Genomic DNA, 27,690 nt, shown 5'->3' on the forward strand with positions numbered 1-27,690 from the left:
TCCGCGGCCGGGAGAGTTGTTCAGGGTGCCCTTCTCGGGGGAAAGGGGCTGGGAGCTGCCGCCCGAAGCAGGGCTCACTGCAGGGGGTGGTGGTGGGGTGGGTCTGTGGTAGGGTGCAGCTGAAGTCTGCAAAGAGATGCTAAAATTCTTCACAAGGTGAAATTCTCTCTTGTTGTATTCGTTGTTTCAGGAGTCTCCGAAGTCTACCAAAAGCACTACAAAGCCTGGCAGCAGCAGTAGTGGGAAGGATGGTGGGGCAGAGAATTCGGAAGAGGTAAGGCTTCCCCTTTGGATGCAGCAGTGTCCGTGTGCAACTCGTCTTTGAGGAGGAATAATATCTTTAATTCTAGCTCCTTCAAGCTGCTCTGCCAGGTAACGTATGCTACCGGGATCTTACGGAATCAGAGAAGATGGTAGCAAAGACTAAACTTAAGATGAAGTTAGTTCCCCTTGAAAGTTGGCCCAAAGGGAACGATGACTATGGAAGAGGCAGGATGAGTCTTATACCCTGCAGCCCTGCGAAAAGGGATTTGGCATGAAGCTGATGGCAAGCAGCGCTCGCAGAGGTGGGCAAAAAGTTGGCTGCAGAGAAGGAAGAGCCACGGTGCTCAAGAAGGAGGAAGCCTGACAGATAGGAGCAGCTTCCTTGCTGCTGTCAGAGCAAAGCGCAGTAAACACTGTTGTCATCTTTTGTCAGAGTGGGAGAGTAGTGAGAAGCAATGGAAAAGGAGCATGTTCTTTTGAGGTATTCTCTGGCAGAGTGAAACTAGGAAATAATGGATAGGACACCTGAAAGAATAGAGGTAAGCTGCTAGAGATTAAGTGGTTCTCCTTTGTTATAATAGCCTTGCTGCTGAATACAACATTAGTTACAAGAAGACACAGCCTGTATTCCCAGCTGTGCAAAGTCTCTTTCACTCTCAATTTTGATGTTGCCAAACCAGATGTGATACAATGGCCTCAGCAGAGCCTCATGACATGATAAGGTGTGCTTGGAATTAACAAAAATTTGGGTAAACTGGAACTTTTCTGGTAGACTTGAGTTCGTCCAGCACTCAAACAGTGTGGTTGTGGATTTTGAGCCTTGGCTCAGAAGAGCATTGTACATGTGTCCAAGGAAGCGTGTGTATGTGTGTGTGTTTTTTGTGTTGGTTTTTTTTTTTTTTTTTTTTAATACTGCAATTCAGCAAACAAACTGTGCCACTTCTATGTCCATAGAAGCCTGTGTGCTTGAGTCTTGTCTGGAACACATTGCACTTGTAATTTGGAGGACTGGGGATGGGAGGACTGGGGATGGGAAACATGTAAGGCTAATGAAGACTAGGAAGAAATCTGTAGTTCAGTGGGATGGTTGTAGTCAAAATAAGGTTATTTTAGAGTTTTCTTCAAGGCATAGATCTGTATTGCAGACCCTCAGAAAATATCCCTACTACTAGCCGCTCAGTTTCAAGGTCCAAGCTGTGCTTGTGTCTAATCTGCTGTATGGCCAGCAAGGAATCAGAAGCTGAATTTGTTTGCCTTGGAGCAGATGGCAGTTTTGTAGATTCTCTTTTCATATCCCATCCTGTTCTTGGCCTCTGCCCATTTTATGTTGTGTATACAGCTGAAAACAGCTTGCTGGGAGAGCTGTCTGCCTACTCTCAGGAAGTGAAAGCACTCCTGCCTTGGCATCATGGGGTCAGACTTACCTTTTATTTCTTTGGCACTCTTTGTCTGCGGAGTTCACCTCTCTGGGAAGAGGAAGGAAAGCCTGGGTCTTGCAATGTGAGGGTGACGGATAGCCATCAAATAGAGCACTCTGATGTCCCCATCCAAATCAGTGGTGGGCTGTGATGCTGCTCTCCTGGTTACAAGTGGTGCACTAAGAAAGGAAGAGTAGCGCAGGCTACAAGTTTCCTTCCATGACCTGAAACAGCACGTAATGTCTGGTTGTTTCTGGGTGCAGAAGAAACTTAGAAGTGATTCGTCGAACCTTCCCTCCCACAAAACATACCCAGCCACTTCCTCATACTCTAAACAAAATCCAGCCCTTCTTTAAGATGGAAGGCTGGGTCTCCTTTGATCATAGGAACAGAGAGCAGAGCAGAAAGGAGACACCTCTGCAGTGTGCGCTGCCACAGGTCCTTCTCCCTTTTCCTGTTGAGTTTGCAGTGAAGTTTGTTCTCTCTTGGTGCTTTCCTGTCTCCGGACTGCTCTGCTGCAGAATGGAAGAGAGCTCTTTGCTTGATAAGAAGAAATGTATACCAGTTTGAATGCAATTTTCCTGCTCTTCAGGAAGCACAGAAAGGTATTTTGACTTTCACATTGGGGGACCATGAGGAATTAGGTAACGTGTGCTAGGAGCAAGAGTCCTTCCTTGTTGTCAGAAGCAGGAGGGGGTTTGACTCATGAAACACTAGGAGTGGTATTGCCTAGTGGGGTTGATGGGCTGAGTCTAGCCTGGGTGCCTCTGCTGCCATTGTGAGAGTTTCGTGCCCTATAAATTCCTCCACAGATTTATGGTTGGTTGCCTTTTTCTAAGGTGAAAGCTGTGTGTACCAAAGAGAATTTTCTTTTTTCTTCGTATCTCAATAAATGCTTAATGGGCTTGCAGCAGGAGAGCAGCATTTGGGCAGTCCTTTTCCAGTATGCGCTCTCCTCTCTCACACCATGCTCCAAGGAGTAGTGGAGGACTCAGCCCTAATTTATCCTGGTACCAGAAAGTTGTGACTTGTTTTGCAGGCAAGTTGTCTGGCTGGTGGAATGAGTAAAGCTTGTTGAAGTGCATCTCTGGTTTGACAGATCTGAGCAAGTGCAGCAGACTAGGAGCTCATATGGGGATCTCTGTGAAGGGAGATGAAGAGGGTAGGAGTCAGTCCAGAAACCATTAAGCATAGTGCTTTGTTCTCTGCAGTGAAGGAGCTTTTAGTGGAGCTGATCTGGAAGGGCAGATGTGTTCAAAAGCAAATGCAACCCCACATGGGAAGGCAAGTGTTTGAGTGCCCTTGTAAGTACAGGGGTACTGCAGTGCTTTTTTAGATGCCCATCTTAGGGTGAAGCTGTCTGAGGTGAAGAGCCAGCAGAACCTGGCCAGCCCCTGGCTTTGCAGGGCAGTTTGCTCAGGAAGAGGCAGGAGCAGTGGAGGAAAACATGAGAGCAGGGAGTGGGAAATAAAAGGTTTGTTAAGTTCATTCCCTCTGGAACATGATGAAGATATGAATGGAGAGAATTTCTGTTTAGCTATTTAAGGAGAAAAAAAAAATGTCAGAAAACGAAGCAGCGTTGAATGAGAGGATGAGAAAGAGTTACTCCTCCTGTCCAGAAAGACTGGGAGAGGCAGCTGGGTGGGGAAGACAGTTTAATGAACTGGAAGTGGGAGCAGGGATTAGCAGCAGCAGTAAAGAGGAGAGAGAAGTTGCTCTGCAGCCTCCAGGGCAGCTTGGAGCCTTGCTGATGAGATTTGCAGCTCTGGGAGAGGGTGCTCCTTTTCAATCAGCTGCTGTATTATGTGTTTTGCAGATATCTCCATGGGGCTTGTTACTGCAGTACCTGGAGTTCATTATTCAGAGACGGGTATTACACTGTGTTGGTGTTACTTGTGAGGCAGGGAGCTTGATTTTAATAGGGAAGCTGCGTAACAGCAGACAAAGAGAGCAGGTACTGACTTGAGGGATGGGAAGGGAAGAGTCATCTGAGGAGGAGGAGCTGCAAGCAGATCTGGGCTGAGAAGCTTAGCAAGTGGGGGATGCTCAAGAGACCAGTGAAGCAGAAGGACTTTCCGAGTGGCGATGCACCCAGCTGCAGTAGGAGTGCCTGCAGAGGTGAGGTCATGCACGGATAAGAGAGCGGAGGAGAAGCTGGCACAGCTCAGGGTGGCTGGGGAAGAGGGTCTCTGTCCCTGGGAGCCCGGGGTAAAGAGATGGCACAGAGCAAGTCCAGAGCCCATTGACTTGTGCAGGCAAGTTCCTAGCAAGGAGGAGAGGTGGTGGGAACCAGCAGGGAGGAAGTGCCGGGGAGCCTGCGCCTGGAAGAGTTCAAACACAGTTGCAATTGGGGCTGGCCCATCCTGTTGGCATGAGTGGGAAAGGTGGGGCTGCCGCACCGCGCTTGGGCAAACAGCTTTATGCTGTTCTCTGGTCACTTCAGCATGTGCAGCATAACAGCCGCTGACAAACAGTGTCTCCCAGGCAGCTGGCTTTGCCATGGTGGTGTGAGCCCTGCCTGTCAGGAGGGGGCTGAGCCTGATCAGGTAGATGTGCACAATGTTAGTGATCAGCTGGTGTTGATGTCTGTGAGGTTGACACCTGTGCATTAAGAGAAAAGCTTTCAGTTTTAGCAGCCTGCTGTGTTTTCAGGGATGGAAACTTCAGAGAAGAAAGTGTTAGGAAACTTAAAACAAGCCTCTTCTCCTACCTTGGCCACCAGAATCAGGTGTTGAAGACTGAAGGATAGCAGGCCTGCCACAGGAAGCATGTCCTGAAAGCAAGTATTCAGCTTGATGCCAGAAAGTCCATATAGAACTAATCTGTCCCAAAACTCTCTGAGCACTGCAACATAGGAGTATATCTGATTTTCTCTAGCAAACTCAGTTGTGTGATTTTTGCATGTGTATGGCTGTTTCTTCAATAACTAGCAGCTAAACCTGAAGCTGTGTTTTGTCTCTCTTCATGCCAGCTGTTGAAAACTGTAGAAACTGGTGGCAAGGACTTTTCCAGACCCCTGATGAAGGCAGCGTGGCCACAGCCTGTTAGCATGTGATACACACACCATGCTCAGAACGTTTTCCTGTGGCATGTCTGGGTGGGTGGGGAGTGCACAGGCATGTCCCTTCAGCTAGGAGGACCCATGTGTCCTGCTTTCCTCAGTGTTACCTGCGAGGCCGCCGATGCATCTTTTGTTTCTCTCTGTACCATCTTTTCTCCATGGTGGCTCAGCATTCAGATTTTGCCCTTGTTCCCTGTGGATGGAAAGTGATGCAGATTAGAGGACTAGCCATCCCAAAAGCATCTGGACCACATCTGAGTGGCTCATGCTGCCCTGATACCCAAATATTCAGGGTGAGGAATGAACTTCTCACTCTTGGAAGGTTGCCAGCAAGGGTTCAGTCTGACTTAAGTGAGGAGAGGCCACTGTTCAGGATAAGTTGCCTCCAATTTGTAGTCTCAGCCCACTTAATCTGTCAGACACCACTGTTTTCATCACAAGCTTATCTTACTCTGGTATATCATCATGGGACAATGGGACATCACTCTCATCATGGGACAATGCTGCTCCATGAAAGGAATCAGATCAAATCTAAACTGAAGAGAGTTCAAATCTTACTGTCTCTGCCCACCTTGGCTTGGAGCTGAGCTTGAAACAGAAGCACTAAAGATTTCCTTCAAGCAGAACCAGACCAGAACCAAAACATTTCTGATTTTTGGTTCAAAGTAACGGCTTGACAAAACAATTGGTGTTTCATGTTGAGCACTGTTCTTCACAAGGAGTCTTTGCACTTGCTCTACAGAGCCTAATCTGTAGAGCAGTGTCTCCTTGTAGTCAGCTTTCCCTGTTCCTACCTTGCTGCCTCCCCACATGCTGCCAGTACAGTAATTCTTGCTCTTGCACTGTGGTGCTGTGCTGTACCTCTTTTGAGTCCATCAGGACTCGGTTCAGGGTCAGGACTGTGCCCATCTCAGGTAAGCTGCAGCTCAGCTGCTCCTCACAGGAAGAGATTGGCCATATCTCGTTTGGAGGAGAGCTCTGATGAGCTTCTGCACTGTTGGTACTTTCCCTCAAAATCCTGCTGGTCGGTGTTCTGGGGAGGTGTGCATTAGTACTGTTATGCTGTATGTGACAGCTTGGAGTTTATGGGGGAAGGAAGGGGTGACGTCCAAGGATTTCACACACTTCTGCTCCCCATCCATTGCGCTACCCCTGTCGTGTCCTAAACAGGTTCACCCTGCAGCTTCTTGACTTCATGTGCCAGCGGGAAGGAGGTGGCAGAGCTGAGGAAGGGAGAGGGAGCATTGCACCGGGCTAACGCAACAGAGCCAGAGTAGCCTGAGTGCTGTCTCCAGCTGAGCTGTCTGCTATAGGCTTGCTGGTGGGATGTTGCTCCCTTCCATATTAAGTTTTCCATAAGTTGGGTCAGTGTGTGGTGTTAAAGGGTCAGTTATTGAGCCATTATGGCCCAAGTGAGACTTGAACCAGCAGAGCTTCAGCAACGTCAGAACAGAGCTGAGCAAACACTGGCTTGAGTTTCTGGTCACCTGCTAAAAATAAGAAAGTGCCTCTGTAAGTGCTGTTTAACAAGCCTGAAGTGGAGAGGATGTCTGCTGGAGGAAAGTGCAGGCAGAAAGTTTGTGTGGCTAAAAGGGGTGATGTGGAAAAAGCAAATTGACAGAAGTCTAGACAGCAGTGAGGCTGAGACAAGGTGAAGATGGAGGAAGCAGCCAGGACAGGTTGGGAAAGCCCACAGCCTCGGACTTAAGGTTTGGGTATGGCCTGTGTGGCTTGTAGACTGACAACTCCTGGTCTGTGGGTGCAGCAATGATTTTGGTGGTTCTTCACTATTGCCTTTCCAGGGCCATGATGTCTGCCTAGCACTACAGGCTGCCTTGCTTTTTCCTAGGTGGTTCCCTGCACAAGGATAAGGTAGCAACTTGCTAGTTTTCAAAGCTTGTTTGCTGTGTGTTGTACAGAGTGCTGTAATTGGAGGCAGCAGCACACTGAGATTTCTGTTTGGACCATGAAAAGTTCTTATTTCTGCTTTTTTGCATCAACAAACTCCTATAATGTTGCAAGGTGTGGCTTTGCTTTCTGTATCCCTAGCACCCAGTGTGCCAAGAGGCTCTGGTGTCTTTTTAGTACCTTGCAGACAGGAGTAAAACTGATGTTCACTTTGCAGGTATGCTGCAAATGCAACCAAAGGGTCTAGAGCCCCACAGGAGTGAGTGAGATGCTCTGAATTGCAAGTGCAACAGTGAAAAATGTGCCCAGTTTCTTCAGTCCAAGAAGATGCCAATGGTATCTGATTGTTTGTGAGACTTGCAGGTAAAAGCTTATGAGCTGTTTTACTCTCTTCTCCCTCATCAGGCCCAGCAGCCTCAGCAGCAGCCACAGCAGCAGCAGACAACTTCAAATAAGCGGCCCAGTAACAGCGCTCCCCCACCAACCCAGCTGAATAAGATTAAGTACTCCGGGGGACCCCAAATAGTGAAGAAGGAGCGCCGGCACAGCTCTTCTCGCTTCAATCTGAGCAAAAACCGTGAACTACAAAAGCTCCCAGCCCTTAAAGGTAAAGAAGCTGTGGGGTGGGCGTGACCTGCATGACAAGCTACTTCTTCTCCAGGCAGAGTGCAGTGGTGTAAGGGATCTTCCCAAAGCGACCTTGGCAGTGTCCTGCTAACCTCCGGCTGGCAGCATGGCAGGGAATGGCTCTAGGAAAGGTGCTTGTCTTGGCAACAGGTTGAGAATTGATGGATAGCCTAAGAGAAAAGGAGGATGCTCAATGGGAACTTCAATGCTTACGTTCCCATTTGAACTGATTTAAACCCTCATTTAGGGTTTATCGTCAGTTAAATCATATGTGCTTAGGATTGCCTAAGATTCTTCAGCAGGTTGTGCAGGGAAGTGCAGAGACCTTGGTGCAGACTGCTCTTGGTTCCTTCAGCCATCTGTTCCTGGGAGAGGACCAGGCCTCCTCCTCCTTGAGTTTCCATTGCAAATTATGGTAGTGCTATTGAACTTGTCCACATTAGGGCAATTATCCAGCATTAGCAGTTAGTCTACATAATGGTGCAATTAAACATGGCTTAAGTGTGGACAAGGACAAAACATTTTCAGCAGTCACTCAGCCAGGCCCATTGCTGACGTTGCTCACAGAAACAGGCAGTCCTTTTAGGAAGTGTGACTTCTTTGCAGCTCAGCAGCCGTTCTGCAAGCAAGAGGTCAGTTTGCCTGATTGGCCTTAGCAGTGCATAGTTTCCAGTGGCAACATATCAAAAAGAGAATGCAGTTAATATGGGCCTCTGGCACCTTGGTCCCTCTCTTCTGAGCTATTCTCTGGAAGGAGAGCTAGCCTACAGTGTGCTCTGCCCAGCTCTGTGACTGTGTGGTGCAGGGCATGGGTGTCACTGGTCTGTGATGGGAGATAGTTAAGTGAGTCCCTTTTCCAGTGTACCTTGTACTGGGAAAGGATCAATGCTTATCAGATTAGAAACCACTACCATGTTTGAAATCGCTATATGGGATAGTTGCTCCAGAGGCCTTGCAATCCCTCTGCTTCCACTGTTCCATCTCCATAGCAGGGATAACACTGCCTCTCCCTCTTCCCCCACCAGCTCAAGGGGGACTGTGACAGGGGAGGGGGAATGCAGGTCAGGAAGCAAATCACACTGATACCTGGGCAAACCAGGAAGATGTTTTGCCTATCTCCAAGGACAGACATCCCTGCTCTCTCTGACAGATGCTCCTCCACACGAACGAGAAGAGCTTTTTATCCAGAAGCTGCGGCAGTGCTGCGTGCTTTTTGACTTCATCTCTGACCCCCTCAGTGACCTGAAGTTCAAGGAGGTGAAGCGAGCAGGTCTCAACGAGATGGTGGAATACATCACACACAACCGTGATGTTGTCACTGAGGCCATCTATCCTGAAGCTGTTATCATGGTAGGACATGGGTCCAGTTTGTGCTTGTGTGCCAAAGAAATAAGGACTGTTCAGAAGCATGCAGGGGATGAGGGGATAGGGATTTGTCAAAGAGGAGTGTGGCCCCAGTGCTACCCATTCCTTATTACCTGCACACCCCCAGAAAGAGAAGTGGGGCAGGGGTTGTGTGACAGTGCCTGGTGTAGGTAAAGGTGGAAGCTTTTGTCTCTGGCACAGACTGCACTTGCGGAATTCATGTGCAGACTGTAACCCTACAGCCTCTAGAGAGGGATCTTTTTGTGAGCACAGCTATGGCAAATAACAATGTGTTGCTCTGCAGTGAAGGATTTGCTACAGGGAGGACTGTTGTGAGGTGCAGGGAACGTCATTCATAACACCTTTTCACTTAGTTTTCAGTGAACCTCTTCCGGACACTCCCGCCATCATCCAATCCCACCGGCGCGGAGTTTGACCCTGAGGAAGACGAGCCTACTTTAGAGGCTGCCTGGCCGCACCTTCAGGTGAGGAGGAGGGGGGTATATAGATACGGTGGACTTTATCTCCAGGAAGTCGAAAGTCCACGTAGTGCTGGAACCTGCCAGCCCTGTTGCTGGCTGTTTCCCCAGCCTGCGAGGGTTGCCAGCGTGGGGTTGGGGAGAGACCAGGCTTGCCACCTGAGGTGGTCAGAGGTGGCTGGTGGGCAATGCAGGCAGCAGGGGTGTCCTGGAAACAGGCTGATGGCTATGTGCAACATTCACCTGCAGATGGCTGTAGTTCCACGTGGCCCTGAGGTAGTGAACACTTTACTGGGAGTGAGGGAGTTGTGCCGTATTGCCTATGTGAGAAGCAATTCCCAGCAGTGTTGATGTCCCTCCCAAAGGCTCAAGAGCCCTTCATCGTCTGGGCTTCAGCAGCATTGGAGACAGCACCCCTGTCTGCTTCAGCACTCCTCTCCTTTCCCAGCTCCCTCAGAGGCACATGGAAGAGGAGGACTGCTTGGTGCCAAAGCAAAGCCTATGCTGGCACCTCCTAACATGTCTCCTGTATGCTGGATGTAATTCAGTTGTGTTAACTGAGAGCAAATGTTTGACCAGAAAAGATAGGGAACTGGAGGGGAGGAAGAGGGAAAGGAAGACAAGGATCTTTTAATTAGGCTGTCTGTCGTGGGAAATAGACTTTAAGACAAACTAGGTGAAAAGGGTTATGAGTGCAACAGTGAGCTTGGCTTAGCAGAGCTCAGCAGTGGAAATCAGGAGGTAAGCTTATGGGAGGCCTTCCCAGGCACTTGCACAGGGCCATGTTGTCAAGCAGACAAAGGCAGAACAAGAGCCAGGCACTGCAGAATGAAGCAGAAAATACAGAGAGGAAATAAGGTGCAGTTCTGCAGCAGTGGTTAATCACTTCTCACTGCTGCAGTTGACATAGGGATGTGAGTGTCGATAAAAATGACGTGTCCTCAGCACCAGAGTGCTATGAATGCTAGGAAGCATCAGTTTCTCAGATTTAAGTCAGCAGCAGTCAGCATGGATTTGTGGCAAGTGTGTGCTGAGTTTTTTTGATCATCACCTCAGTTTTTTCTGTGCTGCTGTCCTTGGCAGCTGGGCCCCACATGTGCATGGGTGGCCCCATAGCTCCTTCAATTCCAGAGTCAGACCTTTGGGATGCAGTGCTCTTGTTTGGCCTAGTGGCTCCTCAGAAGCGGTAGGCCGGGTCAGCCCTGGAATGGACTTGTCCGTCTAGGAGGACAGCAGGACCAGAAGTTGGTGTTTCAGCACTGACAGCCTTCTTAAAGCAAGCTACCTTTCGTAGTCCAAGTGGGAGACAACATGCAACTCACATGGCTTAACAGGGCCGAGCCAGTCTAGAATCAGTCCCCAGGAGGCAGAGGACACAATGTGTTTTCCCAGGGTCTGTTTCATTTTACTGCTTTTCTGTTCTTCCTTGGTGTGTCTCAAGGGCTTCCAATGAAGCCTGAGCCTTTGCCGTCTCCTCTGGACGTTTCTGTTCTCTGTAGAGACGTGAGCTGAAGGTTTGAGAAGAGTTTCCCAGGCCTCGTGTCTTCATCTGAGTAGATGGCTATTGTCTTTGGTGGGACCTGAGGTGATGAGATCTCATGCAGACTTGGGCAGTTATGTGCCACCAGCCCCCTGCCCATCAGAGCAAGGGCAGCTGAGTTGATTCCACTGAGTGGGGAAACACAGGTTCCTGTGTTTTCTGTGCTCCCATTCAGGCTTCCGAGCCTTTCCCCGAATCCTTAAGGAGAAGGAAAACATTTAAAAACTGAAGTAAACACTGGTGAGAGGATGGGGAGGAATTTCTAAGTGATCTTTCCTTCTCCTCCCGTAGCTGGTGTATGAGTTCTTCCTCCGGTTCCTGGAATCGCCTGACTTTCAACCAAATGTAGCCAAGAAATACATTGACCAGAAGTTTGTACTATCTGTAAGTAATCCTTGCCCCTGCCACTGTGCACCACCTTTGTGAAGTACATGCAGCAGATTTTGGTCAAGGTGTTATGCAAACAGTCCAGCTTTGTCAGCAGGTGCTTGATGATGTGGGTTTTCTTTTTCCCTTTGTCTAGTCTTGAATGAGCAGCCAGAATTCTCTAGGCAGAGTGAGTGTGTGTGAGCTGTAGTCCCTGGAACTCATCACTCATTGTACAGGTGGAGAGGGGCACTGGGGACCTTGCAGGAGGAATCCGGGGACACACAGCTTTGTAGAGTGTGCAGGCCATCGCTGTGCTTCTGGAGATGAAAGAAGTGCTGATGTTTCAGCTTAGGACTAGGTGGCTGCATGTTTCAGGGAAGTGACCATTATACTCAGGGTGCTGAAGGCATCACTCAGCTGAAAGAGCCACTTTTGCTGAGCAGGAGCAATGCCCAGTGTTGCTGGCAGCTTTGTCCAGACAGGCAGTATGCAGACACTGACTGAATTTCTCTCCCCACAGCTGTTGGATCTCTTTGACAGTGAAGACCCCAGAGAACGAGACTTCCTAAAGACTATTCTGCACAGGATCTACGGGAAGTTCCTGGGTCTGCGAGCATACGTGAGGCGACAGATCAACAATATATTTTATAGGTGAGATGTTTCTTAGTGCCACTGGCCTAGTGAATGAGTGGGACAATCCAGTGACATAAATTTGGGGCACTAGGCTGTGATTCTCTCTGATCCAGACTGTGATTAGCTAAGTGACTCAGTTATGTCACAGTACTTGGTAGGGATAGCATTCATCTGTGCTTAAGAGCAGCGAGGATGTGGTAGCGCTGTGGTAGCTGCTGATAGCAAATGTTGGGACCTGTGAGCTCTAGCTGATCTGGGGGCCATGCATTTATTTGCTTCTGTCTCTTACACCTTGTCCTGTTGTCTTGGAGTTCTGTTATTTGCTAGGAAACTCTCTGTCTCCAGTGTTTTTCCTTTCTTTTGCTGATCAAACTGTATCCAGAGTTTGACAATGACCTCTCATTCTTCTCTTTAGGTTCATCTATGAAACAGAGCACCACAATGGGATTGCAGAGCTGCTGGAGATCCTGGGGAGGTAAGGGCACTTTTGGAATTCCCAGAGAACCCATAGTGAGTGAGACCTCCCAGCCCAACATGTTGCATGAGCTGGCAATGCCTTCCTTCAGCAGTTCTTGTAGGAGCTACCTCTTCTAGAGGATCTCAATCTGACAAAGCACACAGTGAAAGTACTCTCCAGCCTGCTGATAAACACAGTGTTAGCCTTCTCCTCCCCAGATCTGTTTCCTGTTCATTTGAGTTTGAGTCCAGTCACCCTTGCTGTCTTGCCTCAGCAGGCAGTAAGAATTCATCACAGCCCTGAGAAGCTTTAGCAGTGGGCAGCCTTTTCCATGGCTTCAACTGCCCTTCTGTTTGCAGCCCTCTCATATGCCTCCATCCTTCTGTTCTGCAAAGTACAGCCTTGAGAACTGGGCTGCCTCTCTGCTTGCCTTCCCCAGAGGTTCTGCTTACGTGTGTGTGGGCTCAGCTTGGCACAGGACAGAGCAGAGCCCAGGCCCCATGAGAGATGTTTCCCTGCTGGGCCTGCTGAGGAAACACTCTCACTGAGCATGCAGGATGGACCTCAGCTACCAAACTTCTTCTAGTGGGTGCTTTCTCAAGTGACTAATGAGAGCTAGGGCAAGCCACTGATTGTTTTGAAGTGAGAAATACTGTATTTCTGCTGAGTAAAGATGTTAACAAGACTTGTTTCTTCTCAGCATAATCAATGGGTTTGCTTTGCCTCTGAAGGAAGAGCACAAGATGTTTCTCATCAGGGTCTTGTTACCACTGCACAAGGTGAAGTCTCTCAGTGTCTACCACCCGCAGGTGAGAAGTGCTTCAAGTTCTGAGGGCAGAATGTGATTCTTGCAAAAGCCATTGTTCAGGATTGCTTATAGCTATTCACTGGGCTGCTTTACTGTGTTGTACAAAGTTCTTGCTGTAAGATGTTTTGGGCTCTGCACTGGTCCCTTACTGCGGTGATTTGTCCCAGCCTTGCAGTGCTTGGGCCCATATGTATACATGTGTGCTTTTTGCCACTGGCTGATAAGAGGGTGTCCTGCCATTTCCTGATGACTTAATGCTGTAGCATGCTTTGCCTTTCTGTGCTGGAAGTTTGTGAAATATTTGGGCACTGATGAAAACAGAGGTAAAATTCCGAGCTGCAGTCATGAGCCTGTGTGTGTGGTGTGTCAGCTGTTAGTCACCACTGAGATATGCAGATGAATCAGTGTGCTGGGCTGCTAGGCTGGTATAGAGATTAATTTCTTGCAATTTAAAATACGTAGTAGAAGAGTAGAGAAGATCAGGACTCGGGCTAGGAAGTGAAAAAGTATGGGCGCTAAGCAGTGGTGTCTGTTCTCCCAGCCTTGTCTTTATGGGGCAGGGCTTTGTGATAGTCAGGTTTGTTCTTTCCCATGTGCTTGCTTTTGATGTATTAGCTGCGGACTGCTCTAGGTGGGTCAAGTTTTATTCTTTATGCTGCATGAATATCCTGAGCTCAGGCCCTGCCTGCTTGGTCTTAGAGCCTTCACTTGACATCCGAAGAACTATATTCCTTTGTAGCTGCAACTATCTGCTCATCACACACACTGTGGAGGGCATAATGTGACTTCCAGGCTAGAGTGGCGGCGGCACTTTAATCTCTGGTACACTTGAGGAAACTCTAATCTTGCCATGTTTTTTTTTCCTACAGTTGGCATACTGTGTTGTACAGTTCTTGGAGAAAGACAGCAGCTTGACAGAGCCAGTGAGTAACCTTGCTTAACCTCTGTGTGTCAGTCAAGTCCCAAAAAGCTTCACAGCTTCCTTAGAGTACAGCAAGTGTGAAAAAAGGCTACAGAGGCTGGGAGTCAACTGGATTGTTTACTGTGTTTGCCTGGTACCCTGTGGGCAGAAGGGGCTGTGCTGCTCGCGTGCAAGCTTCAGGAGAGTGGGCTATTGTCTTCCTTTGTGCTTCGGATCTTGGTGTAGCAGAAGGAACACTATACCACACTGTCCTTTCAGGGCAGAGCTTTCAGCTAGTGACAGATGTTGCAGAGAGAAGACACATGGCCATCTGGTATCTGATGGAACCAGCATGAGCAGGCAGGGGCCCTAAAATAGTAAGGCTCTAGACTGCCAGAATTGGCTGAAAAACTGCGGGGATCAGGTTAAGAACCTGGGACACAAAGGTCTACTTAGGCAAGCCACTGTTCCTTGATGATGAAAGTATTCTTCTTCTTGCTCTAGCATCAGTTTGCTACCTCCATAGTGTTAAGTCACATTGTAGACACATTTGCCTTCAGGATGTAGTGCTGGGAAACACAAGGTTCTAAAATGCGTGAGCAGTGTAGATGGGGACCTCACATGTTCCAGTTACGGTCTGCGCAGACCTGCAGTGTTAACCAGGCTATATGCCGGCTTGGCAGAGGGTGCAAGCAGGAGACAAGTGTTTCTCCTCCCACTGCAGGGCAGGAAATGTCTTCTACAGAGCTGAGCTTCACAGCCTCAAAACAGCAGATGGCCAAAGAACACATGCTTGTGTCACTGTAGCAGGGAGCACCGGAAAGTGTGAGCATTTTAATGAGTAACACTAACTGAGGTCGTTCTGTTCTCTGGCTGAAATGTGTGTGTTCGTGGTGAGCCTGACTCTGCTTGGTGGAAGCTGGTCAGCTGTTGTCAGCTTTCTGGCTCCTCAGCTCTGACACCAGCAGTGCTGAAGCAGACCTCCCAGCTTTTCCTTTAAATGTGGGTCCTCCATTTCCTGTGTTCCTGAAAGCCTGCTCTGAAACAAACTGCATAAAGTAGCTTCCTGATCATGCTGAGTACTTCCTGTGGCTGACATCCAGCCCAACAGCCTCCTGCCAAAGTGCTTACTGTAGGGTGAGGGAGAAGAGAGAAATAGAAATCTGTCAATATTTCCAGGATTAATGTTGCAGCTTATTCAAATAGTAAAACTCCATAGCTTGTCACTGCTTCCTAGGTAATGGGTTATTGGCCCCTGGATTGAAGACCCTGTGTCTGATTTGGTGCTTGTGGAAAGCAGTGGGATGACCCAATTTCATTACTTTCAGTGTGTTGCATTGGGTCTCAACCAGACATACCAAGGCCGTATTGCCACAGATTGTGGCCTGTTGAAGCATCCTGCTTGTGAAGGTTTTGAATAGACTCCTGAAATGACTGAGGTTATTAAAGTCTTGACGAATTACAGGGCTTGTGCCTCAGCAAGGCTCTGAATGCACTAGGAGATGTTGCACCAGTGCTGGAAGGAGGCCACATCACTCACTAGGTCCACACTCGCTTAGAGTGGGCTTCCCAGAAGCTTGCTCAGCCAGGCTTGACACGGTAGCTCTTGCATTAACAGCAGTCTGAATGACTGCCAGGTGAGCAAGGCCTTAGATGTGCTCAGTAATAGCAAAGACAGACTTGACACACCTCGCACCTCCTTAGCTGTAGGAGAAATTATGTCTGAGTCACTGAAGCTAACTCTTGCCTGAATGGCAGACCTGATTAATGACAAACACTGAGGATACCAAACTGTTGGCTTCTCAAGCCTTGAGTTGGTGGAAACATAATGCTCAGATATTTCTAATCTTGCTGTTGCATTGCCTACTCTGTCCCTCCACTGCTGTGAACTTCCTCTCGAGTGCTGGCTTCAGGATCAGGTTGCTGAAGTGCACAGAGTTTGAAAGAGCAACTCCTACTGTCAGTTGTGAATCTAGTGTCCACAGAGTTAGCATTTCTGTAAATGCTGTACCAGTGTTTCCAACAGAGTGAAGGTCTGCAGGATCTGGGATCCTGCCTTTGACTGTGTCTAGAAGCAGATGGGTAGGGAAGGAAGCAATATTAAAAATAAATAAATACAAACACAAACAGGGATATAGCCCTTCCCCTAGTATATTCTTGCAGAATCTTGTAAGCAATAGTTTACTCAGCCAGAAGTTGCATCTGCATTGTCACATTTAATTATCACCATTAGGTGTAACCACCATGAACTTGTCTACTCCCTTCTGGAGTCTGTTTGGACTTTAAGTCTCCACAAAGTCTTGCAAGAATGAGGTCCGTAACCCAATTACTTTTGTGTGAAATGGTACTTCCTTTTTCTTGTCCCAAACCCGTCCATGCATTACTGATTGGGTGCTCCTCAGTGTTCAAGCTCTGCAGTATATTGAATAATGATTCCTCAGTGACCTTCTCCATAGCATTTCCAATTTTATTAGTCGATCCTCCATGGTTGCTCTGCACCATCTGCCAGCTGCTGCCCACTCTGCTTTGAGCCTTCTGTGTTAAGCTATGTTTGGGGAAAAAAGGGGTTCCAAGCTTTGTGCTTGTAGTACAAAATCGTAGCAATCTGGGCAGTGCTGCTGTCTTGCATGCAACTTGGCAGAATTTGGGCTTTTCTTTCTTCCCCGGTAACTTTCTGAGAAAACCTCTTCTGTTACTTCCTCCCCTCTGCTGTTGTGACCAGACCTTTAAAAATTTATTTCACAGCTAATGTTAAGTTTTAGCCTCTAACACTGTCTCTGTACCCTCCTCACTCAGGTGATTGTGGGCTTGCTGAAGTTCTGGCCGAAAACTCACAGTCCCAAGGAGGTGATGTTTTTAAATGAGCTGGAGGAGATCCTGGACGTGATTGAGCCATCTGAGTTTGTGAAAGTTATGGAGCCCTTGTTCAGGCAGTTGGCCAAGTGTGTCTCCAGCCCACACTTCCAGGTGGGTTGCAGCTCAGGGAGGGGATAGGGCAGTGGCTTGTAACCCATTTGGCATGTGACGGTGACACCACAGCTTTTGGGCTTGTCTTTGTGGATCAGTGGCACATGGAGGTGTTGCCAGGGTGAGTATTGGGGTAACGTGGTGGGAGGCAGTGAAAATCCTCACCACAACCACAGAGCAAGCTCATCCCAAGAGAAAATGAAGCAGAGCAGTGGAGCCCCTCCTGCTGCACTGTGCCGTATATTTCAGCAGGGTGGAGCTGGAGCAGAGGTGCTCTGCCACCTCCTGTTTTGGCTAGCAAACATAGAGGAGATCAATCCAGTGTCACCTTGTCACAGTGAAACCAAGCTGGCTGCGGTATTGGAGGAAGGCCAACCAAAGAGACAGTGTGCAGAGAAGGTACTTTGTGTTATTTTGGTGTAGGTGGTAAAGAGTGAGGTATACTGAAAAAGTGCTAGAGTCTGCTGCTTCCTTGTTCCCACTGAAGGGAAGCTGCTGTAGTACCAGGCTAAAACAATCCCTGTGGCTGGTAGTCTTAAGGTTTAAAAGTGCATAGGCTGGTAGGACCTGCTAGTAGCTCCTAGCAGGTGTTCTTGGCTCACTGGTTTAGACTGTACCTCATGAAGAGTGTCCAGGAAGAAGATAGCTTGCTGGTGAAACACGTGGCTGACTGAGGTATGGGTGGGGTGTTAAATAGTGACATAGCCCTCCCCAGAGTGAGTGTGACTGCAGAGTGAGGCAGACTGGCTTCAGTCTGTCTTTTGGGACAGAGAGGTACAAAGTCATGTGTTTACAAGCCAAAAATGAGGTCAGTCTAGGTCATGTAGAAGATCACTGTTTCCTGGAAAGGACTGGGGGAACCTGATGGAAATCAGCTGGATTACTGGTGTGGTGATGGGAACCAAAGGACTAACATGACCTTTGGGTGTGGAAGGAGCTACCAAAGGGAACAGGAGCTTTAATAAAGTAGGGTAAAGGCTGGAGGAGAGGCGTCCTGTACTTGCTAGGAGTCTTCATCTGCTGCCAGCTCTTTGAAAAACAAGACTGAAAAGCCTGGAAAAGGTGCAAATACTTTACAGCCTAAGAAAATTAAGCCCAAAGGTGTCCCATACAAGTCAAGCTGAACAGTCTCTGTGTTTGCAGCTTGTCTGAGAGCAAAAATGGACTTCTTGGTAAATCTGAACACCTTGGTCGGGGAGAGTTTTCTCTGAGTGTTAATCTAGCAGACAAAGTCTTAACAAGATCTGGTAGCTGGAAACGAAAGCTATGAAAGTGAACGTGAGATGAGTTTCCCGTAGTTTACTCATGTGGAACAGTATGTAAGGCGATGTAGTGAGTTCTCCGTCATCTGAAATATGAAACTGAGGCTGGATGTCTGTCTTCCTAGTTTTTAAGCCATTCTCAAGCTAGTGCTAAATGCAGAAATTAGCCTGGTGATCTGCATTGCCCAAATTGTGGTTGAATATGAAGAATTGTGGTTGAATCTATCACTACGTGGAAACTTGTTAGACTTGTTTGTCTTGTTAGTGCAGGACGGCTGCCCTAAGATTTTTTCCATATTTTCACCCTTACTGAATCAGGGGGATGAATTGTGGGCCTGGTGACTGAAGCATGCTCCAAAGCCCAGAGAGACTGTTGTGGGGAAGGGCAGGAAGGAATGGCAGGAATGGAGCTTTACAGAGGACAGTCTGAGGAAACGAAGGAGGCTTGGAGCTAGTCTGAGCTGGGACCTAGAGTGGATGACATTATTATCCTCAAGTGTTGTGTAAAGGGTGTTGGAGCCATCAGTATATGGATGGTAGACTGGCCTAGTCAAGAGCATGAGGTTTTCCCCAGGCAAGTGAGAAGTGCCTGGCAGAGACTAAGGGAAAAAAGGCTGGGCAGCAGGGATGAATGGCCTTGTAGAAGTTGGCAAAGGCAACCCTGCTGCCCATACTGTGGGGAAGCATTTGCTCCTCGGCTGGGTGGTGGCAAGCTCTGGTCTCAGCACTGCACAGTTTCCTGTGCACCACAGGTGTTACTGCAAGGAGCCTCTCCAAGGATGGCTTTCTCTCCCACTGCAGGTGGCAGAGCGAGCGCTGTACTATTGGAACAACGAATATATCATGAGCCTGATCAGCGATAATGCAGCCAAAATTCTCCCGATCATGTTTCCAGCACTCTACAAGAACTCCAAGAGTCACTGGAACAAGTAGGTCTTTCCGCATGCCCTGGCACTTGCTGTGCATGCAGGATTGCTTGACCTACTAGCGATCTTGGGGCATGCTGCTACAGTGCAATGACGCATGACACTCGGTGACACCAGGTGCTGAGCCAGAGGGGTTGTTAGTAGTATCAGCATGAAAGAGTGCCACAACAGACCACAGTGGCCTGCTTCTGCAAGGGGTCAGGCACCTGCAATGACCCGCCTTGGGGCCATTGAGTCTACCCAGAGTTTGATACCTACATATTACTAATGCTGCAGGTCTCTTGGAGATGTACAGTAGGTTTTCCAGCTGAATTCTGGCTCCTTGTTAACTAATGATTGCCCATATGCTATCCATGACCAGAGACCTTGGCTAACACAGTGCCTGACTCCTTGAGTACAGGAAGAACAGAGGAAGCAGAACTAACTAGGCAGATGTCCCATGTCAAATGATTGCCCCCTGTGTCTGATTCCTTTATACTAGTCTGTTTTATGGTTCTCCCATCAACTTTCTACTTGCCTTTCTTTGGACTGCTTCTTCAGTTGATTCCTTACCCGGTTAATTCAAGTTGTAAAACTCACTTACTTTCAATGAATTAGCTAAAAGTACTCAGTCCACAGCTGAGATCCTAAAGTCTTCCAGCAAAAAACACAAGAAGACAAAAAAAAGTCAGTTTCTCCTATTCTAGAGGGTGGAAAAAAACAAAATATTTAACTCTAGGGAGGCTGGGCAAGTCCAGGGCTTAGTAGCATACTTTGGTAGCAAAGACAGGGTTGTGAGGCGCAACTTCTTTGCAGAGAGCTCCCTGCTGGTCTGCTGTTTCACTGCTTCCTTCTCTTCATTGTATCAGGAAGCACGAACTTGAGCCACCAGTCAAGGGTGCTCTAAAGACTGGGCTAGATACAGATACGCAGACATGAATGTGCACTAACACCCAGATAGGCACACACACGCACCAACAGGCACATGCCTGTGCTGGTGGGCACACTCATACGTGCACATGTGTGCACAGACAGATGCACACAGGCACTCTCGCTCAGTGTTACCGCACCTGATCAGAGTTCAGAAAAGGACTTTAAGTTCTTGTCTGAAACCCTTCACCAGTTCTATTTCCTTCCTGGAACAGTTATGATTCATGATTCTGCTGTTTCTGTCTTTTCTTCTTGTCTCCTTCCCAGTGTTATGGCAGAAGTCCTGAAAGTGTTTTCGTCTTATTTCTCCTTGTCTTTGTTTTAGCACTAGCCACATCTTCTCATGGCAGATTGAGTACCTCAGATTCTTCTCTTCCTTCCCGTAGCTCATCTACTCCAACACTTTGTCAGACAGCCTGCATAAGTCCAGCAGGACTGTAGCTCTCTTCCTTATTCCATCTGTATAGCTGGGGAGGCACAGAGCTCAATCTATACTGAGTCTCTCATCTTTTGCCTTTGGGTCAGATATTTCAGAGACAGTTTCAATACTTGTTTTTATTCCCTGGGAGAGTCCTTGTCCTAGAGACAGCTCACACACAGTGCAACCTATCCATAAATTGCTGACATGAAGTCAGCTTTTCTTCTATGGTATTCTTTGTGCTGGTTTCCATCTCTATAGGGCTGTTGACTGTCTGTGTTTTGGCCAGCTCAGTGACAAAGCTTATGACTGAACACTGGTCATCCCCAAAAAAGCCATTGTGTATATGTGAGGTGAACTGTGGGAGGCACAAAAGCTAGATTAGGTAAAGCCCCCTTGAGAATAGCCCTGAGCAGGTCCCTAACATCCTTCCTTCCCAGTTTCTCACTACAACAAATAAATTCATGAATTCATATTTTTGCAATCATTAGTCAGACCACAGTCAGAGCAGACCTGTCCCCAGTGGTCTTCTCTTTCTTCCCCATCTCTTTCTCCTTGTGCGATAGTTTGTGCTATGTTTGTGGAGGGGGCATTCCTATACTAAGAGCTGGGAATGTGTGAAGATCTTTTGTCACATTGCTGTAGTATATGAGTTGCTGCTGCTGTTGGCTCTTGTCTGTACTGCTGGGGCTAACTCAGGGCTGAGAACCTGGAGGATACCACCATGACTTTTTCTCCTTCATTTCTTTGCAGGACAATCCATGGGCTGATCTACAATGCACTGAAGCTATTCATGGAGATGAACCAAAAGCTTTTTGATGACTGCACACAGCAATACAAGGCAGAGAAACAGAAGTGAGTAAGAGGTTCTTGCCAAGTAACTTGAACTCATTCTGGAGTCTCCTTGGGGTACAGTAACAGATGGTAGATGCCGGTAGCCAGAGGGGAAATGGAAAGGTAGTGTAAATCATTTTGTCAAAAAGTAGGATTCCTCAGCAATAACTATGTGTAGGGATGAGAAGAGGTAAGATATGTGCCCCAATAAAAAACCTTCTCAGTTCTGCTGAAGCAGGTAGCTTGGAAAAAGAGTGACAGAGTTTGCTGGGTCTTGAGGAAATAAATCACAATATAGAGGATACTCAGCTTTGCAGAGATGGTTATGCTCTGCCTTGGAAATATTTACCAGTTCGTATATGCTGTAGCGACGCCAGTGGAATCCTGCTGCTTTAGAAAGGCTTTTCTGAAGAGCTTTGCTGCAGTAGGCATAACGCATCTTTCATGCCACAGGACGCTTGCAATTTTCCAGTAATAAAGATGGAACAATACCTGGAATTTCAAAGAGCAAATGGTGTGCATAAAATCTTAGTTCAGCAAGTACCTGTACAATGATGCTGTAAAGAGGAAAAAACTCCCACTTTTTCTGCTTCCTTGTGCTTGTTGTGGTGCTTGCATGTTTTGCCTTGGTGAGATGAGTCACTTCAGTAAGCTAGAAGGAAACTTTTTTTTTTCCCCCTGGGTCTGTTTTCTGATGACTTAGTGACATAAAATAGTGCTTCTCATTCCTGGGTGAGCCAGGGCTGCCGCAAGGGTGGTGGTGAGGAGAGCAGGGCTAACCCTGCTGCCAGTGGGGAGCTCTTGGATACGTTCAGTTGTTTTGTGAAAGAGAGAGGAATCAGAGCTTGGGGGTAGGTAGCCTGCGTATGGAGAAATTAAGGTTTTGTTAACATCTAAATTGGGAGCAAGCAAGATTTTTTTTCCCATTCTAGGGCATTTGTGAAGCCCATGAATGTCTTCACATATATTTTAAGTCACAGTGACAGCACATTTACTATGAGATCTACCTGGTGTTTCCACCAGGAGCATTTTCTACCTGTTTAGCTTCTACCTATGCTGACCTGCTGAGGGTGACTGTTCCCAGCATTGATGTATGGCTGATGGAGGATTGTTCTGAAAAGGTCAACAAAGCAGCTCAGAGCTGTCCAAGAAATGGATGAGTAGAGCTGTACTGTTTTCTGCTCACATTAAGATGATGACTTTTTTTTTCCTCTAGTGCCTCCCTGCCTAATTATGCTTCAGAAAACCTTGTGTTGGGTTTTTATCAAGGATATGCCTTTTGCTATCCTAGATAACCAAATTTGGTAAAATGTCAATTGAAAACTTGGTGGGAGGGATGTAAAAATGTCTTTTAGCAGCTGAATCTGAGATGAGTTTACTTACAGTGAGAATGATATAATTCCTCGGCTAAGTGGGATTTCCCTGCCACAGGGACCCAACTAAGGAGGCCTTTCTGGACAAAAACAAGAAGGCTCAACTCTGCTGTTGCTAGCACAGCATTAGCAACTGTTCTTTGCTTGAGAAGTGTGTAAAGGTCCCCCTCTGAACGGATGCTAGAGCTGGGAGGGAACGCTGTGAAAGGTCTATAGGGACAGGCTGGGAAACAATTAGAAGGGGAAATTGGTGGCAGAAGGAAATGGGGGGAAGGCTGGGAAGACAGCAGGCTATGGGGAAGAGCAGCTTGTCCAGGCAAGAAGGTAGAAAGGAGGTAGAGACTTTGGGCTGAGGTACAGTGGAAGAGCCAGGCTGGGGGAGGAGGGTAGTGTTACTCTTAATGTCAACAGATAGTAGGAGTTGGATGGGTAAAGGGAACAATTTAGAGGAGGAGAAGTGAGGAGATCGGGGTTTGTTGGGCAAGGGGCTTAGGACTGGACAGGATGTGGGACAATGGTGGGGAAAAAGAGCATGCATATGGGAAGATGGATTAGAAACCTGGGTTTGCTGGAGCAGTGTGCCTGAGTTCTTTACCTAAGTCCATTGTGAAAATGTCATCTTTTCCCTAATCTTTAAAATATCTAAGAAATACAAGCAAATCATGTGTACTTAACGCTGTGGCTGCATGTTCTGGAGTGTAACAGAATAAGTCATTGCTGGAATGAACAGGGTTAGAAAAAGCATGTTTTACAGGCAGGAGAGTTGTTTAGTGGTGTCTCCCTGGTGGAAGGAGATAGCTTCATAGATGAAGAGTTTGCCTTGCAGTTTGGGATGCCATTCCTGCACTTGCCCTACCCGCTTTTCTTTCCACAGAGTGCTGCGACCTGTTCTAGTGAGCAGCAGATCCCCTTGCTTCCCTTCCAGTGGAGAAGACATGCTGCATCCGCTGCTCATTTCTGCTGCCTCCCTGGCAAAGCCAACTGCAGACCATGCCTGTCAGTGGACAGTGACATGGCATTGCAGTCAATTGCTGTTTTGTTTTCGAATATGGAGACTTAAACAGAGTAGAAATTATAATTTTTTTTCTAATAAAAACCTGTGAGGCTGTGAAGAGTCTAGAGTAAAGCAGTGTGCTGAAGACTGCCTGTGGGCATGCCAGCTGGATCACTAATGCAGGATTGACCTTTATCGGTGTGATACTTTGCTTTTTCCACAGGACCTCGGCCTTATTCAGTGAGACTGATGAGTTTGAAAAGCTGAGGCTTCTTTAGCATAGATAGAAAAAGAAGAGAGACCTATGAAGTGTTTTCCCAAGGAGCCACTAGAGACCTTGCGCTAGGTAGGAACTAGAAAATAGCACATGTGAGAAGGACTGCACATGCGAACAAAGCCAGTAAATGTGAAACAGTGAAAAGGAGAGAGCTTGTAGGTACACAATTAGGCTGCAACCAGATGTTGAGAGGCCTGCTCAGAAAAGGCTTAGCCATGTTTTTAATTAATTACCATGCCTACAAATTACATGCTGGCTCAGGTCTGTCGCCACTGCACCCCTAGCTGTGCAGCTGCAGCCAAGGCTGGTTATGGAGGGACAGACTCTCCCCAGGACATGTGGAGGGGCTCTCTGCTGTTCAGTGCAGATGGGTCGACTGCACCTTACTAATGTCCCCAGACATGTTGAAGCTGCTTGAATCATTAGAACCCTTCAGAAACCAGTGAGGATGTTGGAGCAGATAGAGTGTCTTGTCCTGAATGTGCCTTCTGTAAAAGTGTGAGGGCCTTGAACACTGCCTTTCAAGAAATGTGGTGTCAGCATGCCTTGGGGCCATCCTGACACCTGGTAGCAGCTACCTTGCCTCCTTCGGTGTAGGGCACAGCAGTGGGAAGGAGAAGACACCTCCCAATATAGCTCTTTTCCACATGTCCTGCCAGTGGCTTTCTCATACTGCTAGTAATGGGGTCAGGAATGAAGGGAGCTGGTGAGGTGCGTATCACCTAGAAAGCAGGGCTGGGGTTGCTGCTCCTGTATTCTCAGTGCTGTCCTGTGAGGCATTGTTGTTTAGAAAGGTAGAATTCTCGAAAGACTCACGTGGATGAGTGACACTATCAGATAAACTGCAATGGCAATGTCCTAGTGTAGGAGGTAAAGCCAGGCTGACTGATGAGTTTGGGAGGAAGCTTCCCCTATAGAGGGATGTTGGACAGCTATAATAGTACGGTTAAGTCAATGTGGCATCAAAATAAAGATGAAACTGAAAAGAGTGATCACAGGTGTAAAGCTTTCAGATTTTTAGAAGTGTTGCTCTTAGTCAGACTGGGTATTCTCTTTGTAAGGTGGACTTTTGCAATACCAGTTGAGCACATGATGGGTAAACTGGTGGATCTCAAAGTGCGATGAGGAGCAGAGGGCCTCCCCAATGCTATTCAGACTGCTTTGGTGATCTGAAAGGAAAGAACTGGTGCTAGAGATGCATGGAGCTGAATGACTAGATGAGTGCTCTTGGCTCACTGTGTACCAAACCAGTAATGTGATGTAGTCTGGCCAAGCAAAATCAGCTTCGTTACAGCCTTACAAGGCACGGTGGTAGACGTGATACCAGCAAAAGTAGACATTGGTTTGGAGGGGCAGTGCCCTTCATGATGTGAGAGCCTTTGTGGACAGACATGTTGGTCTACATTTTCAGTGGCAAGATTGGAGTAATACATACGTTTCTGTTACCAGACATTAAAAAGGGTGCCAGAGAAATTGGGGATGAGGCAGGAAAGAGCTAGGGAAGATCGGTGGTAAATCCTGGTCATGGTCTTCTGCAGAGATCTCCAAGAGCTCTGCCAGAAAATGAGGTATGGGTTTATTCATTTTGGGGTTGTTGTTTACTGGGGGTTTTTTTGTCCCTGTGTTCTCTGATGGAGTAGTCTGCTGCTTGAATGCTTAGCCGCTTCATTCTCATCTTTAGCCTGCTTTCTTACATATATTTCAAGAGTGTGAAGTGATTACAGAGTATAAGAACTTCCTCAGCATGGATAGTAGGGCACTAGAGAGACCGGTAGCTGGGATGAAAGCTGGATAGTTAGTTAAAATCAGAAATAAAGAGAGATTTTAGTGCAGATCTTTAAAATGTAGAAAGAAAATAACACGGAGTGGTGGATGCTCACCTCTCTTTGCATTTACTGCCCTGCAATTTACAGGTGGCCCAGTTGAATGGTCACTTAAGGTATGTGCCAAAATCTGTGCCAAGTTCAAGCTGTGCCTGGCGGTTTTGGCAGCTCTCTGGTGTGTTATGGCCAGAGAGAGAAGGAACTGTGGGTAATTGAGCCCCAGCTCTATTGGAGACGGCAGTTTGTCCCTCTGTACCTGTGGGGCACCAGAAAAATGTGTTTGACATCTAGACTGGTGTATTACTTTACTCCAGAAACCAGTCACCTTGCTCCACTCCTGCAGCACAAAGCCAGGGAAAAAGTACTTGTGCAGCCCACTGCTGCCACCCTGCGCTCTGAGGTGAGCGGGGAGCATGCCTGCCTACCTCCTGCTAGCTGCAGCATGTCCCCTCTTCTTGCCGCATCTCACCTGTAAATAGAATTAGGAGTCTCTGAAGGACAGAGCAGCTCTTCCCCTTACCTGCATTTTTCTGCTGTCTCTTGCTTGTGTATTCCTGTGAGTAAAAGCTGCTCTTTATGAACTCCCTTGTGCTCTCTCTCTCTCTGCAGGGGAAGGTTCAGGATGAAGGAACGAGAAGAAATGTGGCAGAAAATAGAAGAGCTGGCCCGGCTGAACCCCCAGGTGGGTAACAGCAGGACCTAGGATGAATGAGACAAGAATGGGATGGGGATCTTGGCCTGCTTCCTCAGCACACAGTTCTCAGTCCTGTGCACACAGCTGCAGCGGTGGTCTGTCCATTCCAAGACCCAGTGTCTTGGGGATGCTGGCAGTGTTTTACCAGCCTGGCCCTCTGTAGCACTGACCTCTAAGTAATGCCTTGTAGAGAGCATGTATGTGTTCATGGACTCCTCTCTGAGCTGCGGCCGCACATGTGGTGTGCTGTGGCTCCAAGGGCACAGGTAGGAATGGGCAGGAGAAGATGCTCCTTTCCTGACTGTGTGCCTACTACTACCTTTGTGGGTGCCAGAGAGGGCGACTGGAGGAAGTGTGCCATGCTGTGTTAGGATGCTGGGGGAGAAGGCTTGGTGTTGGATGGCGTGCTGACTCTCCAGCTGTCTGTGTTGTCTGCAGTACCCCATGTATTACGCACCTCCATCATTGCCTCCTGTCTGCTGTATGGAAACGGAGACCCCAACTGCGGAGGATATACAGCTACTGAAGAAAACGGTGGAGACAGAGGCTGTGCAGGTTCGTAGGTGATTAGGGTCCTTCCACAATTACTCTCGGACTAGCCAGGACATCAGCGTAGTCAGTCCAGGGTCCAGCAGCCAAAACTGGCTCTTTCCAAGTGTTCTGAGGGTAAATACCCCTACTCTCATTCCTGATGGTTAAGAGATCAACCTGTAGTCTGAAGAGTGGAGTTTAATGCTCCCACTCTGGAAAAAGTGCAAGTGGGACTTTCCTGTGTCCTTTTGGTCGATGTTTGGTGCTCAGCCTGTTCCACACCATGCTGCGGTGTCACCTAGCATATCCTAGAGTGGTTGGAATCAGAGAATGGGGAGGCTGGAGGGGTTTGGTACTGATCGCTAACTCTTTTGCTTTGTCTGTAGATGCTGAAAGACATGAAGAAGGAGAAAGTTTTGCTGCGCAGGAAATCTGAGCTTCCTCAGGACGTCTACACTATAAAAGCCCTGGAGGCCCACAAGAGAGCAGAAGAGTTTCTCACCTCAAGCCAGGAGGCTCTCTGACGGGCTCAGGAGCTGGCCCGGGAAGCTCTGCCCCATCCCTTTCCCCCAGGGGTCACGGAAATGCACTTGGTTCTCATGTAAAACTAAGGAATGAACATGGTGAGCTGTGCCTGTCCTCCACTCCATCTGCATCCCTCCAGGGTAGATCTGGTTTTACGTTATAACTTGTATCTTGCCACTGTCATGTCCTCCTGCTTTTCCTCCTTTCTCCTGCTTTTCCACGTTGGGTGTGCGTGCGTGAAGGGAGCCTGCCTGACCTGCGATTCTATCAGCCCAGGCAGGAATCGCTTCATTTCCAGCTACTGCCTGGTTTTTACTCTGCCTGGGA

At 47.9% G+C, this 27,690-nt stretch overlaps 1 protein-coding gene across 2 annotated transcripts; it reads left to right on the forward strand.

Annotated features, from left to right (window-relative positions):
* The first annotated feature begins 214 nt into the window (after positions 1-214).
* PPP2R5D (protein phosphatase 2, regulatory subunit B', delta) lies at positions 215-27,690 on the forward strand. Of its 2 annotated transcripts, XM_010296985.1 has the most exons (16): positions 215-274; positions 4,708-4,725; positions 7,057-7,189; positions 8,453-8,628; positions 9,018-9,128; positions 10,954-11,046; positions 11,552-11,682; positions 12,080-12,139; positions 12,822-12,930; positions 13,799-13,852; positions 16,627-16,797; positions 18,861-18,988; positions 21,066-21,167; positions 26,223-26,295; positions 26,746-26,862; positions 27,225-27,690. In XM_010296985.1, exons 4-16 carry the CDS (start codon positions 8,560-8,562, stop codon positions 27,360-27,362), a joined length of 1,356 nt encoding a protein of 451 aa, XP_010295287.1. In that variant the 5' UTR covers positions 215-274; positions 4,708-4,725; positions 7,057-7,189; positions 8,453-8,559; the 3' UTR covers positions 27,363-27,690. The 2 variants fall into 2 exon arrangements, with proteins under 2 accessions (XP_010295287.1, XP_010295288.1); XM_010296986.1 differs by lacking the exons at positions 215-274; positions 4,708-4,725; positions 7,057-7,189 and having other exon boundaries at positions 8,416-8,628.

Source organism: Phaethon lepturus, unplaced genomic scaffold (genome assembly GCF_000687285.1).
Source record: "Phaethon lepturus isolate BGI_N335 unplaced genomic scaffold, ASM68728v1 scaffold43801, whole genome shotgun sequence".
Taxonomy (NCBI): Eukaryota; Metazoa; Chordata; class Aves; order Phaethontiformes; family Phaethontidae; genus Phaethon; species Phaethon lepturus.